This window comes from Balaenoptera physalus, assembly GCF_965194825.1.
Source record: "Balaenoptera physalus genome assembly, chromosome: 14".
Classification (NCBI taxonomy): Eukaryota; Metazoa; Chordata; class Mammalia; order Artiodactyla; family Balaenopteridae; genus Balaenoptera; species Balaenoptera physalus.
The window spans coordinates 51,530,327-51,547,199 of NC_138893.1; the positions used below are offsets into that span (position 1 = coordinate 51,530,327).

The 16,873-nt window shown below is 41.8% G+C and overlaps 1 protein-coding gene across 6 annotated transcripts in view; it reads right to left on the reverse strand.

Moving 5' to 3' along the window:
• The window catches only part of CUTC (cutC copper transporter), a 31,279-nt gene extending 14,431 nt beyond the window's left edge, over nucleotides 1–16,848 (reverse strand). For 3 of the 6 annotated variants that reach the window (XM_082425383.1, XM_082425386.1, XM_082425381.1), the window contains exons 1-3: nucleotides 16,654–16,848; nucleotides 13,109–13,180; nucleotides 9,713–9,772 (exon numbers count right to left, since the gene is read on the reverse strand). In XM_082425383.1, the coding sequence (XP_082281509.1) occupies nucleotides 9,713–9,772; nucleotides 13,109–13,180; nucleotides 16,654–16,714 (193 nt within the window). In that variant the 5' untranslated portion in view covers nucleotides 16,715–16,848. Of the gene's footprint in view, nucleotides 1–9,712; nucleotides 9,773–13,108; nucleotides 13,181–16,369; nucleotides 16,599–16,653 lie in introns of those variants that run through there. The other 3 variants (XM_082425385.1, XM_082425382.1, XM_082425384.1) reach the window with 3 other exon arrangements.
• Between the last annotated feature and the right edge of the window lie 25 nt (nucleotides 16,849–16,873).

Sequence of the window (16,873 nt, forward strand, 5' to 3'; positions counted from 1 at the left end):
CCTTGAGAGTTTTCCAGGCCACAGCATAGGGAGGGGGAACCCAGGCGGAGGCCAGAGAATTCTCTGAGTTGAAGAGACAAAGCTGAGAGTCCAGGAAGACCAAGTGGCTAGAGTTCACAGCAGAGAATAGCAGGGAGGAGAGAAAGAGAACCCTGGAGATCTGCACAGAACCACACCCCGCCTTCCCGCTAATATTCAGCTGAGTACCAATCGGCGTATGCACGCAAGGAAACTACACAAAGCCAGAGAAAGACCCACTGAAAAGAATTAGAAGAAATACTGCCTGTCATTCACACCAGGCCAGGAATAATGCCTGTTCCCACAAGCCACACAGGAAAATGTCAAGATTCATGGGGCACTGGGTAGAGTACACAGAAGGTCTTGCCTCAGTAGTGGGGAATAACACTATTCCAGACCCACTTAACAAATTTTTAAAACCCAATCCAAAATGAACAAACTGTTTCCAATACCTAACTGCTCAAGGATATTTATAGGAATACAAAAATATCCAGTACCCAGCAAAGTAAAATTCATAATGTCTTGCATACAATGAAAAATTATCAGGCAGGAAAACAAGATGCATCATTAGGCGAAAATCAACCAAACAAAACCACCTAGAAGTGATACAGATGTTAGAATTAGCAGCCAAGTCATTAAAATAGCTATTGTAACTTTATTCTATATGTTCAAAAAAGCTAAAAAGTGACATGAGAGATATAACAACAATCTCAAGTATCTAGGGATGAAAACTACAGTGTGTGAGATGAAAAATACACTAGGTGGGATTAACAGCAATTAGACATTGCAGAGAAAAGATCAGTAAACTTGAAAACAAAGGAATAGGATCTATAGAAAATGAAACAGAGAAAAAGGTTTTTTTAAGAGTAGTTCATCAGTGAGCTGTGGAACAACTTTAAGCAGCCTTAAGTAAGTTAGCTGAAGTCTTTGAAGGAGGGAGTGGAGGACATTAAATGCAGAAAAATTTCCAAATGTGATGAAAAGTATAAATGCACATGTCCAAGAAACATGAAAAAAACTACACTCAGGTACATCATAATCAAATTGTTCAAAACCAAGAATAAAGAACAAAATCTTAAAAGTAACCAAGAGAAAGACAAATTACACAGAAAAGAACAAAGGTTTGGATGACAGCAGATTTCCTGTCAGAAACAATACAAGCAAGAAGACAGTGGAGAAGCATCTTTAAAGTCCTGGCAGAATAAAACTGTCAACCTAGAATTCTACACCCAGCAAAAATATCTTTCAAAAAATGGGGAAAGGTGTTTTCAGATATACAAAAGCTGAAAGAATTCATCACCAGCACATTGTACTACAAAAAATGTTAGAAGAATTACTTCAGGCAGAAGGAAAATGAAACCAGATGGAAATATATATCTACACAAAGGAAGAGCATCAGAAATGGTTAATTACACATGGGTAAATATGATGTCTTCTTATTATTTCAGTCTCTTTAAAAGATAACTGGAGGGTCCTCGGGAAGATGGCGGAAGAGTAAGACGCGGAGATCACCTTCCTTCCCACAGATACAGTAGAAATACATCTACACGTGGAACTGCTCCTACAGAACACCCACTGAACGCTGGCAGAAAACGTCCGACCTCCAAAAAGGCAAGAAACTCCCCCCGTACTTGGGTAGGGCAAAAGAAAAAAGAAATAACAGAGACAAAAGAATAGGGACGGCACCTGCACTAGTGGGAGGGAGCCGTGAAGGAGGAAAGATTTCCACGCACTAGGAAGCCCCTTCGCGGGCGGAGACTGTGGGTGGCAGAGGGGGGAAGCTTCGGAGCCACGGAGGAGAGCGCAGCCACAGGGGTGCGGAGGGCAAAGCGGAGAGGTTCCCGCACGGAGGCTCGGCGCCGAGCAGCACTCTCCAGCCCGAGAGGCTTGTCTGCTCACCCGCCGGGGCGGGCGGGGCTGGGAGCTGAGGCTCGGGCTTCAGTCGGATCGCAGGGAGAGGACTGGGGTTGGCGGCGTGAACACAGACTGAAGGCGTTAGTGCACCACAGCTAGCCAAGAGGGAGTCCGGGAAAAAGTCTGCAGCTGCCGAAGAGGCAGGAGACTTTTTCTTCCCTCTTTGTTTCCGGGTGCGCGAGGAGAGGGGATTCAGAGCGCTGCCTAAACGAACTTCAGAGACGGGCGCGAGCCGCAGCTACCAACGCGGATCCCACAGCAACAGGGGCGCAGAGGGAAAAACGGAGAGATTCCCGCACAGAGGCTCGGCGCCGAGCAGCACTCTCCAGCCCGAGAGGCTTGTCTGCTCCCCCGCCGGGGCGGGCGGGGCTGGGAGCTGAGGCTCGGCTTCGGTCGGATCGCAGGGAGAGGACTGAGGCTGGCGGCGTGAACACAGCCTGAAGGGATTAGCGCACAACAGCTGGCTGGGAGGGAGACCGGGAAAAAGTCTGCAGCTGCCGAAGAGGCAAGGGACTTTTTCTTGCCTCTTTGTTTCGCGGCGCGCAAGGAGAGGGGATTCAGAGCGCCGCCTAAACGAACTCCAGAGAAGGGCGCGAGCCGCGGCGATCACCGCAGACCCCACAGCAACAGGGGCGCAGAGGAAAAAAACGGAGAGACTCCCGCACAGAGGCTCGGCGCGGAGCAGCACTCACCAGCCCGAGAGGCTTGTCTGCTCGGCGGGCGGGGCTGGGAGCTGAGGCTCGGGTTTCGGTTTCGGTTGGATCGCAGGGAGAGGACTGGGGCTGGCGGCGTGAACACAGCCTGAAGGGGTTAGCGCACCACAGCTGGCTGGTAGGGAGTCCGGGAAAAAGTCTGCAGCTGCCGAAGAGGCAAGAGACTTTTTCTTGCCTCTTTGTTTCGCGGCGCGCAAGGAGAGGGGATTCAGAGTGCCGCCTAAACGAACTCCAGAGAAAGGCGTGAGCCGCGGCGATCAGCACGGACCCCAGAGACGGGCGTGAGACGCTGGGGCTGCTGCTGCCGCCTCCAAAAAGCCTGTGTGTGAGCACAAGTCACTCTCCACATCGCCCCTCCCGGGAGCCTGTGCAGCCCGCCACTGCCAGGGTCCCGTGATCCGGGGACAAGTTCCCCGGGAGAACGCACTGCCCGCCTCAGGCTGGTGCAACGTCACGCCGGCCTCGGCCGCCGCAGGCTCACCCCGCCTCCTCTGTACACCTCCCTCCCCGCGGCCTGAGTGAGCCAGAGCCCCCGAAGCAGCTGCTCCTTTAACCCCGTCCTGTCTGTGCGGGGAATAGACGCCCTCAGGCGACCTACACGCAGAGGCGGGTCCAAATCCAAAGCTGAACCCCAGGAACTGTGCGAACAGGGAAGATAAGGGGAAATCTCTCCCAGCAACCTTAGAAGCAGCGGATTAAAACTCCACAAACAACTTGATGTGCCTGCATCTGGTGAATACCTGAATAGACAACGAATCATCCCAAATTCAGGAGGTGGACTTTGGGAGCAGGATATATTAATTTTTCCCCTTTTCCTTTATTTGTGAGTGTATATGTATATGCTTCTGGGTGCGATTTTGTCTGTATAGCTTTGCTTTACAATAGCTTTATTTTACTTCACTATATTATAGCCTCTTTCTTTCTTTCTTTCTTTCTTTCTTTCTATTTTTTCTCCCTTTTACTCTGAGCCGTGTGGACGAAAGGCTCTTGGTACTCCAGCCAGGCATCAGGGCCGTGCCTCCGAAGTGGGAGAGCCAACTTCAGGACACTGGTCCACAAGAGACCTCCCAGCTTCACGTAATACCAAACGGCAAAAATCTCTCAGAGATCTCCATCTCAACATCAAGACCCAGCTTCACTCAACGACCAACAAGCTACAGTGCTGGACACCATATGTCAAACAACTAGCAAGACAGGAACACAGCCCCATCCATTAGCAGAGAGGCTGCCTAAAATCATAATAAGGCCACAGACACCCCAAAATACACCACCAGACGTGGACGTGCCCACCAGAAAGACAAGAGCCAACCTCATCCACCAGAGCTCAGGCACTAGTTCCCTCCACCAGGAAGCCTACACAACCCACTGAACCAACCTTAGCCACTGGGGACAGATACCAAAAACAACAGGAACTACGAACCTGCAGCCTGTGAAAAGGAGACCCCAAACACAGTAAGATAAGCAAAATGAGACGACAGAAAAACACACAGCAGATGAAGGAGCAAGGTCAGAACATACCAGACTTAACAAATGAAGAGGAAATAGGTAGTCTACCTGAAAAAGAATTCAGAATAATGATAGTAAGGATGATCCAAAATCTTGGAAATAGAATAGACAAAATGCAAGAAACATTTAACAAGGACGTAGAAGAACTAAAGAGGAACCAAGCAATGATGAAAACCACAATAAATGAAATTAAAAATACTCTAGATGGGATCAATAGCAGAATAACTGAGGCAGAAGAAAGGATAAGTGACCTGGAAGATAAAATGGTGGAAATAACTACTGCAGAGCAGGATAAAGAAAAAAGAATGAAAAGAACTGAGGACAGTCTCAGAGACCTCCGGGACAACATTAAACGCGCCAACATTCGAATTATAGGGGTCCCAGAAGAAGAAGAGAAAAAGAAAGGGACTGAGAAGATATTTGAAGAGATTATAGTTGAAAACTTCCCTAATATGGGAAAGGAAATAGTTAATCAAGTCCTGGAAGCACAGAGAGTCCCATACAGGATAAACCCAAGGAGAAACACACCAAGACACATATTAATCAAACTATCAAAAATTAAATATAAGGAAAACATATTAAAGGCAGCAAGGGAAAAAAAACAAATAACACACAAGGGAATCCCCATAAGGTTAACATCTGATCTTTCAGCAGAAACTCTGCAAGCCAGAAGGGAGTGGCAGGATATACTTAAAGTGATGAAGGAGAAAAACCTGCAACCAAGATTACACTACCCAGCAAGGATCTCATTCAGATTCGATGGAGAAATTAAAACCTTTACAGACAAGCAAAAGCTGAGAGAGTTCAGCACCACCAAACCAGCTTTACAACAAATGCTAAAGGAACTTCTCTAGGCAAGAAACACAAGAGAAGGAAAACACCTACAATAACAAACCCAAAACATTTAAGAAAATGGGAATAGGAACATACATATCGATAATTACCTTGAATGTAAATGGATTAAATGCTCCCACCAAAAGACACAGGCTGGCTGAATGGATACAAAAACAAGACCCATATATATGCTGTCTACAAGAGACCCACTTCAGACCTAGAGACACATATAGACTGAAAGTGAGGGGATGGAAAAAGATATTCCATGCAAATGGAAATCAAAAGAAAGCTGGAGTAGCAATTCTCATATCAGACAAAATAGACTTTAAAATAAAGACTATTACAAGAGACAAAGAAGGACACTATATAATGATCAAGGGATCGATACAAGAGGAAGGTATAACAATTGTAAATATTTATGCACCCAACATAGGAGCACCTCAATACATAAGGCAAATACTAACAGCCATAAAAGGGGAAATCGACAGCAACACAATCATAGTAGGGGACTTTAACACCCCACTCTCACCAATGGACAGATCATCCAAAATGAAAATAAATAAGGAAACACAAGCTTTAAATGATACATTAAACAAGATAGACTTAATTGATATTTATAGGACATTCCATCCAAAAACAACAGAATACACATTTTTCTCAAGTGCTCATGGAACATTCTCCAGGATAGATCATATCTTGGGTCACAAATCAAGCCTTGGTAAATTTAAGAAAATTGAAATCGTATCAAGTATCTTTTCCGACCACAACGCTATGAGACTAGATATCAATTACAGGAAAAGACCTGTAAAAAATACAAACACATGGAGGCTACACAATACATTACTTAATAACGAAGTGATCACTGAAGAAATCAAAGGGGAAATCAAAAAATACCTAGAAACAAATGACAATGGAGATACGACGACCCAAAACCTATGGGACGCAGGAAAAGCAGTGCTAAGAGGGAAGTTTATAGCAATACAAGCCTACCTCAAGAAACAGGAAACATCTCGAATAAACAACCTAACCTTGCACCTAAAGCAATTAGAGAAAGAAGAACAAAAAAACCCCAAAGCCAGCAGAAGGAAAGAAATTATAAAGATCAGGTCAGAAATAAATGAAAAAGAAATGAAGGAAACAATAGCAAAAATCAATGAAACTAAAAGCTGGTTCTTTGAGAAGATAAACAAAATTGATAAACCATTAGCCAGACTCATCAAGAGAAAAAGGGAGAAGACTCAGATCAATAGAATTAGAAATGAAAAAGGAGAAGTAACCACTGACACTGCAGAAATACAAAAGATCATGAGAGATTACTACAAGCAACTCTATGCCAATAAAATGGACAACCTGGAAGAAATGGACAGATTCTTAGAAAGGCACAAACTGCCGAGACTGAACCAGGAAGAAATAGAAAATATGAACAGACCAATCACAAGCACTGAAATTGAAACTGTGATTAAAAACCTTCCAACAAACAAAAGCCCAGGACCAGATGGCTTCACAGGTGAATTCTATCAAACATTTAGAGAAGAGCTAACACCTATCCTTCTCAAACTCTTCCAAAATATTGCAGAGGGAGGAACACTCCCAAACTCATTCTACGAGGCCACCATCACCCTGATACCAAAACCAGACAAAGATGTCACAAAGAAAGAAAACTACAGGCCAATATCACTGATGAACATAGATGCAAAAATCCTCAACAAAATACTAGCAAACAGAATCCAACAGCACATTAAAAGGATCATACACCATGATCAAGTGGGGTTTATCCCAGGAATGCAAGGATTCTTCAATATACGCAAATCAATCAATGTGATACATCATATTAACAAACTGAAGGAGAAAAACCATATGATCATCTCAATAGATGCAGAGAAAGCTTTCGACAAAATTCAACACCCATTTATGATAAAAGCCCTGCAGAAAGTAGGCATAGAGGGAACTTTCCTCAACATAATAAAGGCCATATATGACAAACCCACAGCCAACATTGTCCTCAATGGTGAAAAACTGAAACCATTTCCACTAAGATCAGGAACAAGACAAGGTTGCCCACTCTCACCACTATTATTCAACATAGTTTTGGAAGTGTTAGCCACAGCAATCAGAGAAGACAAAGAAATAAAAGGAATCCAAATCGGAAAAGAAGAAGTAAAGCTGTCACTATTTGCAGATGACATGATACTATACATAGAGAATCCTAAAGATGCTACCAGAAAACTCCTAGAGCTAATCAATGAATTTGGTAAAGTAGCAGGATACAAAATTAATGCACAGAAATCTCTTGCATTTCTATACACTAATGACGAAAAATCTGAAAGTGAAATTAAGAAAACACTCCCATTTACCATTGCAACAAAAAGAATAAAATATCTAGGAATAAACCTACCTAAGGAGACAAAAGACCTGTATGCAGAAAATTATAAGACACTGATGAAAGAAATTAAAGATGATACAAATAGATGGAGAGATATACCATGTTCCTGGATTGGAAGAATCAACATTGTGAAAATGACTCTACTACCCAAAGCAATCTACAGATTCAATGCAATCCCTATCAAACTACCACTGGCATTTTTCACAGAACTAGAACAAAAAATTTCACAATTTGTATGGAAACACAAAAGACCCCGAATAGCCAAAGCAATCTTGAGAACGAAAAATGGAGCTGGGGGAATCAGGCTCCCTGACTTCAGACTATATTACAAAGCTTCAGTAATCAAGACAGTTTGGTACTGGCACAAAAACAGAAATATAGATCAATGGAACAGGATAGAAAGCCCAGAGATAAACCCACACACATATGGGCACCTTATTTTTGATAAAGGAGGCAAGCATATACAGTGGAGAAAAGACAGCCTCTTCAATAAGTGGTGCTGGGAAAATTGGACAGGTACATGTAAAAGTATGAAAATAGAACACTCCCTGACACCATGCACAAAAATAAACTCAAAATGGATTAAAGACCTAAGTGTAAGGGCAGACACTATCAAACTCTTAGAGGAAAACATAGGCAGAACACTCTATGACATACATCACAGCAAGATTCTTTTTGACCCAGCTCCCAGAGAAATGGAAATAAGAACACAAATAAACAAATGGGACCTAATGAAACTTCAAAGCTTTTGCACAGCAAAGGAAACCATAAACAAGACCAAAAGACAACCATCAGAATGGGAGAAAATATTTGCAAATGAAGCAACTGACAAAGGATTAATCTCCAAGATTTACAAGCAGCTCATGCAGCTCAATAACAAAAAAACGAATAACCCAATCCAAAAATGGGCAGAAGACCTAAATAGACATTTCTCCAAAGAAGATATACAGATGGCCTACAGACACATGAAAGAATGCTCAACATCATTAATCATTAGAGAAATGCAAATCAAAACTACAATGAGATATCATCTCACACCGGTCAGAATGGCCATCATCAAAAAATCTAGAAACAATAAATGCTGGAGAGGGTGTGGAGGAAAGGGAACACTCTTGCACTGTTGGTGGGAATGTAAATTGATACAGCCACTATGGAGAACAGTATGGAGGTTCCTTAAAAAACTACAAATAGAACTACCATACGACCCAGCAATCCCACTACTGGGCATATACCCTGAGAAAACCATAGGTCAAAAAGAGTCATGTACCAAAATGTTCATTGCAGCTCTATTTACAATAGCCAGGACTTGGAAGCAATCTAAATGTCCATCGACAGATGAATGGATAAAGAAGATGTGGCACATATATACAATGGAATATTACTCAGCCATAAAAAGAAATGAAATGGAGGTATTTGTAATGAGGTGGATGGAGTTAGAGTCTGTCATACAGAGTGAAGTAAGTCAGAAAGAGAAAAACAAATACAGTATGCTAACACATATATACGGAATCTAAGGGGAAAAAAAAAAAAAAAAAAAAAAAGAGGCCATGAAGAACCTAGTGGCAAGACGGGAATAAAGACACAGACCTACTAGAGAATGGACTTGAGGATATGGGGAGGGGGTGGGGTGAGATGTGACAGGGTAAGAGAGTGTCATGGACATATATACACCACCAAATGTAAAATAGATAACTAGTGGGAAGCAGCCGCATAGCACAGGGAGATCAGCTCGGTGCTTTGTGACCATCTAGAGGGATGGGATGGGGAGGGTGGGAGGGAGGGAGATGCAAGAGGGAAGAGAAATGGGAACATATTGTATATGTATAACTGATTCACTTTGTTATAAAGCAGAAGCTAACACACCATTGTAAGGCAATTATACTTCAATAAAGATGTTAAAAAAAAAAAAAAAAAAAGATAACTGGCTCTTTAAACAAAAATAATAACAATGTAGTGTGGAGTTTTTAACATATGTAAAAGAAAAATGTATGACAACAGCACAAAGACTAAGAGGGGTGAAATGAAGACAAAAGTCAGTATACCAAGGATGCCAGAATGGAAAGATAAAAAAAACCACGGTCCTTGACATTATTGCAGAGCATATAAACCAATATTAACAGTAACTTAATCTCAACTTTATGATATATAAGGGAAAAAAAAATCTATCTGATCACATCTGTGATAGACAAGTTTATTTGCAACCATAAACATTTCTAACTGATACAATATCCATGGCATAGTTAACATGTTAGTAACTTCAGTAAAAGATCCCAATGAAACAGATTATCAATTGTCTCCAGGCTCCATAAACTCCTATGAGAAAATCCGAAAAATGGACACTTACCCATGCTGGGTGTGGTTCCTCCTTCCACTAAGCCAGAACATAATTCAATGCGATCAGCACCTGTAATAAGAAAAGCATTGCTAAGCACAATAATTTTTTTAATTAAAAAATTAAGAAAAATTTTGAAAAGCATTGCTCAAAAGTTATTGTCCAAAATAAACTCTTATTAAACAGCAAGCTTAACATTTTTTTCTAAATATAGAACAGAGTCTTAGAAACTGAGAGAAATCAAATTATAAAACTAGAGTAAAACTCTATTTTTAAACCCAACTATATTCTGCAACCCACATTATGTTACTGCTAGTCAAATTTAAGAGTTAATTCAAGTTAAGCTAGGTCTCTTAAAATTTTGTATTATAGGGTTGCTTCTCTATGTACAAGGAAGTGATTTAGAATAAAGAAGTTTCTGGATTGACCACAGTGGAACACTGACTCTTCATTGATTAACACAATAGCAATCTCGGGACTTCCCTTGTGGCGCAGTGGTTGGGAATCCTCCTGCCAGTGCAGGGGACTGAGCCCTGGTCCGGGAAGATCCCACATGCCACGGAGCAACTAAGCCTGTGCATCACAACTACTGAGCCTGTGCTCTAGAGCTCACGAGCCACAACTACCAAGCCCACGTGCCACAATACCGAAGGCCGCGTGCCTAGAGCCCGTGCTCCGCAACAAGAGAAGCCACCACAATGAGAAGCCTGCGCACCGCAATGAAGAGCAGCCCCTGCTCACTGCAACTAGGGAAAAGCCCATGTGCAGCCATGAAGACCCAATGCAGCCAAAAATAAATAAATAAATAAATAAATTTGTAAAAATAAATAAAATAAAAATAAAAGATGAAAATCACAGTTTCTTTAACAAACTATAAGGAAAGAAAAGAAAGAATTAAAGAAAGAAAAAAGGGAAACATAGATTGAAACAGACATATCAAAAAAATGATATGTTTATATCTTGATTCAAAGAACTGTAAAACAAAACTGTGTGAGCCAATTGGGGAAAGCTGAAAACTAACTGGGTATTTTTGATGATATTAATAAATATTATTATTTTTAAAAGATGTTACTGATATTTTGGTTATTATTATTATTTTTAAAGGTTATTATTATTTTTTAAACCTTTTAGAGATACTGAAATATTTGCGGATGAAATGACATAATGTCTGGGATTTACTTCAAAATAATTTGGGGATGGGAGAGGGAAGGTAGGAATATAGATCAGAGGTCAGCAAATGATGGTCTGCAGGCCAAAGGCTCACAAGTTTCTTTTTGTTATGGCATTCAAGTGTAACATGTTTTCATGTATTTTTTAAATTTTATTTATTTATTTATGGTCGTGTTGGGTCTTCGTTGTTGCACACGGGCTTTCTCTAGTTGTGTCGAGCAGGGGTTACACTTCATTGCAGTGCATGGGCTTCTCATTGTGGTGGCTTCTCTTTTTGTGGAGCACGGGCTCTAGGCGCGTGGGCTTCATGAAGTAGTTCTGGCATGTGGCCTCAGTAGTCATGGCTTGTGGTCTCTAGAGCGCAGGCTCAGTAGTTGTGGTGCATGGGCTCAGTTGCTCGCTGGCATGTGGCATCTTCCTGGACCAGGGCTCGAACCCATGTCCCCTGCATTGGCAGGTGGATTCTTAACCACTGTGCCACCAGGGAAGTCCTGTTTTCGTGTATTTTTAAAAAACATACATTTCATACAACTGACCCATATCATACAATTCACCCTTTTACAGTGTACAATTCAATGGTTTTTAGTATGCTCACAGAATTTTGCAACCATTGTCACCAATTTTAGAACGTTTTCGTCACCCCAAAAAGAAACCTCACACCCTTCAGCAGTCACTTTCCCCTCTCCCCATGCTCCTCAGTCCTCGGCAACCACCAATCTACTTTCAGCCTATAAAAAAATTGCCTATTCTGGATATTTCATATAAGTCGAATCATACAATATGTGGTATTTTTTTTACTGCTTTCTTCCACTTAGAATAATATTTCAAGATTCATCTACGTTGTAGCTTGATCAGTACTTCATCCTTTTTTTATTGCCAAATTGAGAATGGTTTTTACATTTTCAAAGGATTTTTTAAAAAAACAAAGAAGAATATATGACAGAGACCAAATGTGGCCAGCAAAGTCAGAAATATATTCTGTCTTGCTCTTAACAAAAACGTTTGCTCACCCCCAATATAAATGAAAGATTGGCCATGTACTGAAAATGATTAAAGCTGATGGGTACATGGTGATTCATTATACTATTCTCTCTACTTTCGTATATGTCTGAAATTTTCCATAATAAAGTTTAAAAAATTTTTTGATCCTGAGATGATGGGAATTCCTGTGCTTCCTGTTAAAGCAAGTTCAGGGTGCAAAAGAAACCATGAGGTAAAATATATGATGTTCAAAAAAAAAAAAGATAATGATAAAAGTCCTCACAATGAAAAAAGCATCAAATCTCTAAAATCAATGGCCTGAAAAAAATTAAATCTTTGCTAAGTTCAATTTTTAAAAAGTTGGTTAGGGCTTCCCTGGTGGCACAGTGGTTAAAGATCTGCCTGCAAATGCAGGTTAGATCCCTGGTCTGGGAAGATCCCACATGCCGCGGAGCAACTAAGTCCATGCGCCACAACTACTGAAGCCCACACACCTAGAGCCCGTGCTCCATAACGAGAAGCCACCGCAATGAGAAGCCCGCAGACCACAACGAAGAGTAGCCCCTGCTCTCTGCAACTAGAGAAAGCCCGCATGCAGCAACGATGACCCAATGCAGCCAAAAATAAAAATTAAAAAAAAAATTAAAAAAAAAAAAGTTGGGGTAGTAAGCACTATTATGGACACCTGACTCAAAATATAACCTACTGGGGAAGTAAGACTAGACGATCAGTAGGTTTTCTAGTTGGTTGGTTGTTTTCAAAAGGATTACTGGGGGCTTCCCTGGTGGCACAGTGGTTGAGAATCCGCCTGCCAATGCAGGGGACACGGGTTCGAGCCCTTGTCCAGGAAGATCCCACATGCCGCGGAGCAACTAAGCCCGTGCGCCACAACTGCTGAGCCTGCACTCTAGAGCCTGCGAGCCACAACTACTGACCCTGTGTGCCACAACTACTGAAGCCCGCGTGCCTAGAGCCTGTGCTCCGCAACAAGAGAAGCCACCCCAATGAGAAGCCCGTGCACCACAATGAAGAGTAGCCCCCGCTTGCCGCAACTAGAGAAAGGCCGTGCACAGCAACAAAGACTCAGTGCAGCCAAAAAAATAAATAAATAAATAAATTTTAAAAATCTCCAATTAAAAAAAAAAAGGATTACTGGGATCCTTAGAGATCACAAAGGTTCCTAAGGTCAGTTCCCAGGATTCATTTTCAGACTTTTAAAAGGACTGTCAATTGCCATCATTTTCTAATTTCTCTTACCTCCTCTTTCTGCATTTACAGCTGACTCCACTGAATCAACACACACTTCCATAAGAAACCCATTTGCTGCTCCTAAAATATACAGAGAACAATGAAATTTCATGATGATACTATCCATCCAGACCAAGCAACCACAAATATTTTACATTTTGCTGCCAAAATCCAAATGTCTAATAATAGGTAAGTATGTAAGTACACTAGGGCTCGTGAATGCAATAAAATACCACATTGTTAAATTGATGTCTCTGGACTGCAAAATAAAAACACAGACATATGTATAAGAAATATTGAGAAATGCCCATCGACAGACTAATGGATAAAGATGTGGTACGTATATACAAGGGAATATTATTCAGCCATAAAAAGGAACGAAATTGGGTCATTTGTAGAGATGTGGATGGACCTAGAGACTGTCATACAGAGTGAAGTAAGTCAGAAAGAGAAAAACAAATATCATATATTAATGCATATATGTGGAACCTAGAAAAATGGTACAGATGAACTGGTTTGCAAGGCAGAAATAGAGACACAGATGTAGAGAACGTATGGACACCAAGGGGGGAAGTGGCGGGGGGGTGGGGTGGTGCTGTGATGAATTGGGCGATTGGGATTGACACGTATACACTAATATGTATAAAACAGATAACTAATAAAAACCTGCTGTATAAAAAAATAAATTAAATTTAAAAACAAAGAAATTATACTGAGAAAAATATACACTGAATGTCAAGTTAATCTTCCTAAAACACAGACCTCATCATCACATTCCAGGTCAAGACTCTTTCGATGCTTCTCAACACCTGCAGAATATGTTTAAACTTCTTCATAAGGTATGTATGTTTAAGAGCAGGGATGGATCTCAAATCCTGACCAGACAACTGATTTGTGTGATTCTAGACAAATTACTTAGTCTAAGTTTTCTATAAAACAGAGTAGGTTTTAGTAGCTACCTCAGAGTAGTGAGGATAAAATGAGATAATTCATTTAAAGTGTATAGTACCCACTAAGTGTACAAAAAGTACTAGTTGTCATTAATTAACTATACATTATTTCCTCTATATGCCTCAAGTTCCCCCTGATCCCCATCCCTGCTCTTGGTTATGCCATCTCCTCAATCCACAGTGCTTCCAGCTCTATCTTTGAATGCTAAAATCTTCCAAGGTTCATGTCAAATCACATTTCCATGATATTTCCTCTCTCTCAAAGTAGGAAATTGTATCTCCCTTTTTTGAACTCATATAACTCTTCATAAACTATATGTTCCTCTTTAAAACACTAACTCTATCTCTTTAAAACATTATTTTCTCATATTATTTTTTTTGTAGATAGGTGTCTGATCACTCTTACTTGACCTAAACTTCCTAAGTAAAGTCTTTATGTGAGAAATCTTTATTATTACCCACAGTAAGAACACCATCTACCACAGTACACAATAGACACACGAAGATTTACTAAAGGCTGAATATTTATAAATTCATAAAAATTCATGTATTTACACTAAAGAGTGTGATGAAAAGAGTTTTGAATTTTTTCTGTAAGTTAAGCACATACTTTTTAAAAAAATTAAAACTACTGAATGCATACTTAATGCCTAAAAGAATGTTCACCACATACTGATAATTGTTACTACTAGGTGGTGAGATTTAAAATTACTTTTACTTTCTTCTTTTTACTTTTCTATATTGCTTCATTTTTTTCTACCCGATGTTGCTTTTATAGTTTTTTTTAAATCAATTTTCAATTTGAAAAACAAAAATCTATCATCCACTAACATCAAACTGTAACTGCCTCATTTACTTAAGAGAAGACTATCAGAAAGAGCTAAGTGACACTCTGTGCTCTTAACCTACAGCACTGCATTAACTCCATGGGTTTCCTAATCGCCACCCACACCAGCTGTCAGATCAATCTAACTGAACAGTGCTGCAGGGGTACCATTTGCCTCACACAAGAAAACACCTTGGTGGGAATTCCCTGGTGGTCCAGTGGTTAGGACTCGGCGTTTTCACTGCCAGGGCCTGGGTTCAATACCTGGTAGGGGAACTAAGATCCCGAAATCTCATGGCTCAACCTTGGCCAGGAGAGGGGGGGATGCACACTTACAGAACAAACTTACAGTTACCAGGGGAGAAGGGTGGGGGGGAGGGACAGACTGGAAGTTTGGGATTGACATGTACACACTGCTATATTTAAAATCGATAACCAACAAGGACCTACTGTATGGCACAGGGAACTCTGCTCAATACTCTGTAATAACATAAATGGGAAAAGAATTTGAAAAAGAATAGGTACATGAAAATGTATAGCTGAATCACTTTGCTATACACCTGAAACTAACACAACATTGTTAATCTACTCTACTCCAATATAAAATAAAAATTAAAAAAAAAAAGAGTAAGGCAATTGTCCTAAAAAAGGAAGTTGTTTGTAGGGATCAAAGAAGAGGACATTTGTTTGGAGCAGCAGTTCTCAAAGTGGGGTAGTCCAGTTAACTCTGGACTAGGGCACTCTAACACACTTTCAGAGTCCGTACAGTGAAAATTATTTTCATAGTAATACTGAGACTTTGCCTTTTTCACTCTCATTCTCTCACAAGCGGAATGGAGTTTTGGGGAGGCTACTTGACCTGTCAGATTGAATGCAGAAGCAGGTATGAGAATTCCATTTAGCCAGATGTTAAAGAGATCTGCAAAAATACAAAACATTGGCACTATTCTCACTATTTTTTGTTTGCTCAGGAAAATGGTGATTTTTTTCATAAAAAATGTTGTGTTAACATGTAATGGGTTTATTATGGTTTTTTCTAGTTAATAAATATTTTTTAAATTCCTGCTTTAATTTCTAACGTGGACAATATCGATAGATTTAACCTATATAAATAAAAGGTCTTTGAGGGTCTGAATAATTTTAAGAGGGCCAAGGGGTCTTGAGATTAAAAAGTTTGAGAACTGCTAGTTTGGAGGAACCAAGAGGTTACGGAGGACGGACCTGCCAAATTCCCTAACACCTGCCATGCCAGCGCACCCTGGCCCGTTAGGAAGAACTCCGGGCTTGGGGCAGCTAAGCTCTGCCACTTGGGAGGGGTGTGGCTTTAGGGACAATCCTCGACCCCGCCGCAGAAGCTACAGGTTATTAAGCGGTCCCCACAGGTTTGGCACTGAGCTCAGCGCTCGACACTGAACCATCACAGCGGTGCCGTGAGGGGGATACTGGTATCCTCAGTGGAGAAGGGAAAAGCGAGGCGGAGAGAAGTTAACCAACTTGCATACGATCGCACGACGAGATGTGGTGGCGCCGGGATTCGAACCCACATATCTGGCTCCAGAGCCGGGCCACTCTCGCCACCAGCCCCCGGGTTTCCACACGTTTAAAGCCGGAATGACAGAGTATACCGCACGGGGGCGGGGGAGGGGGATGCTGTGAGGAGCAGGGGAAAGTACTTCCAGGGAAATCGCGATTAATCCACTGGCCAGAACCCGCGCCGGGCCCGGCCCTCAACCGGGAGCGAAGTCGGCCGACCGCCCCCTCCCCGCCCCCTTCCGCACCCGCCTTCCCGGACGGTATCCGCGCTCGCTTCCGCCCGGACGAGGCTCCCTGCCTCTTCATGCTCCACGCGTTCCTCCCACGTGCGTCTTCGGTTTCCACTCAAGAGTCCGGGTTCCAGCGCGCGCAAGCAGACAGGAGCGTCCTCACGGCTGCGCGCACCCCAGCGCGTCCCCGATTTCCACGCCCCAGCAGCCCCCGCGAAAGCCCAGGAGCTAGCGC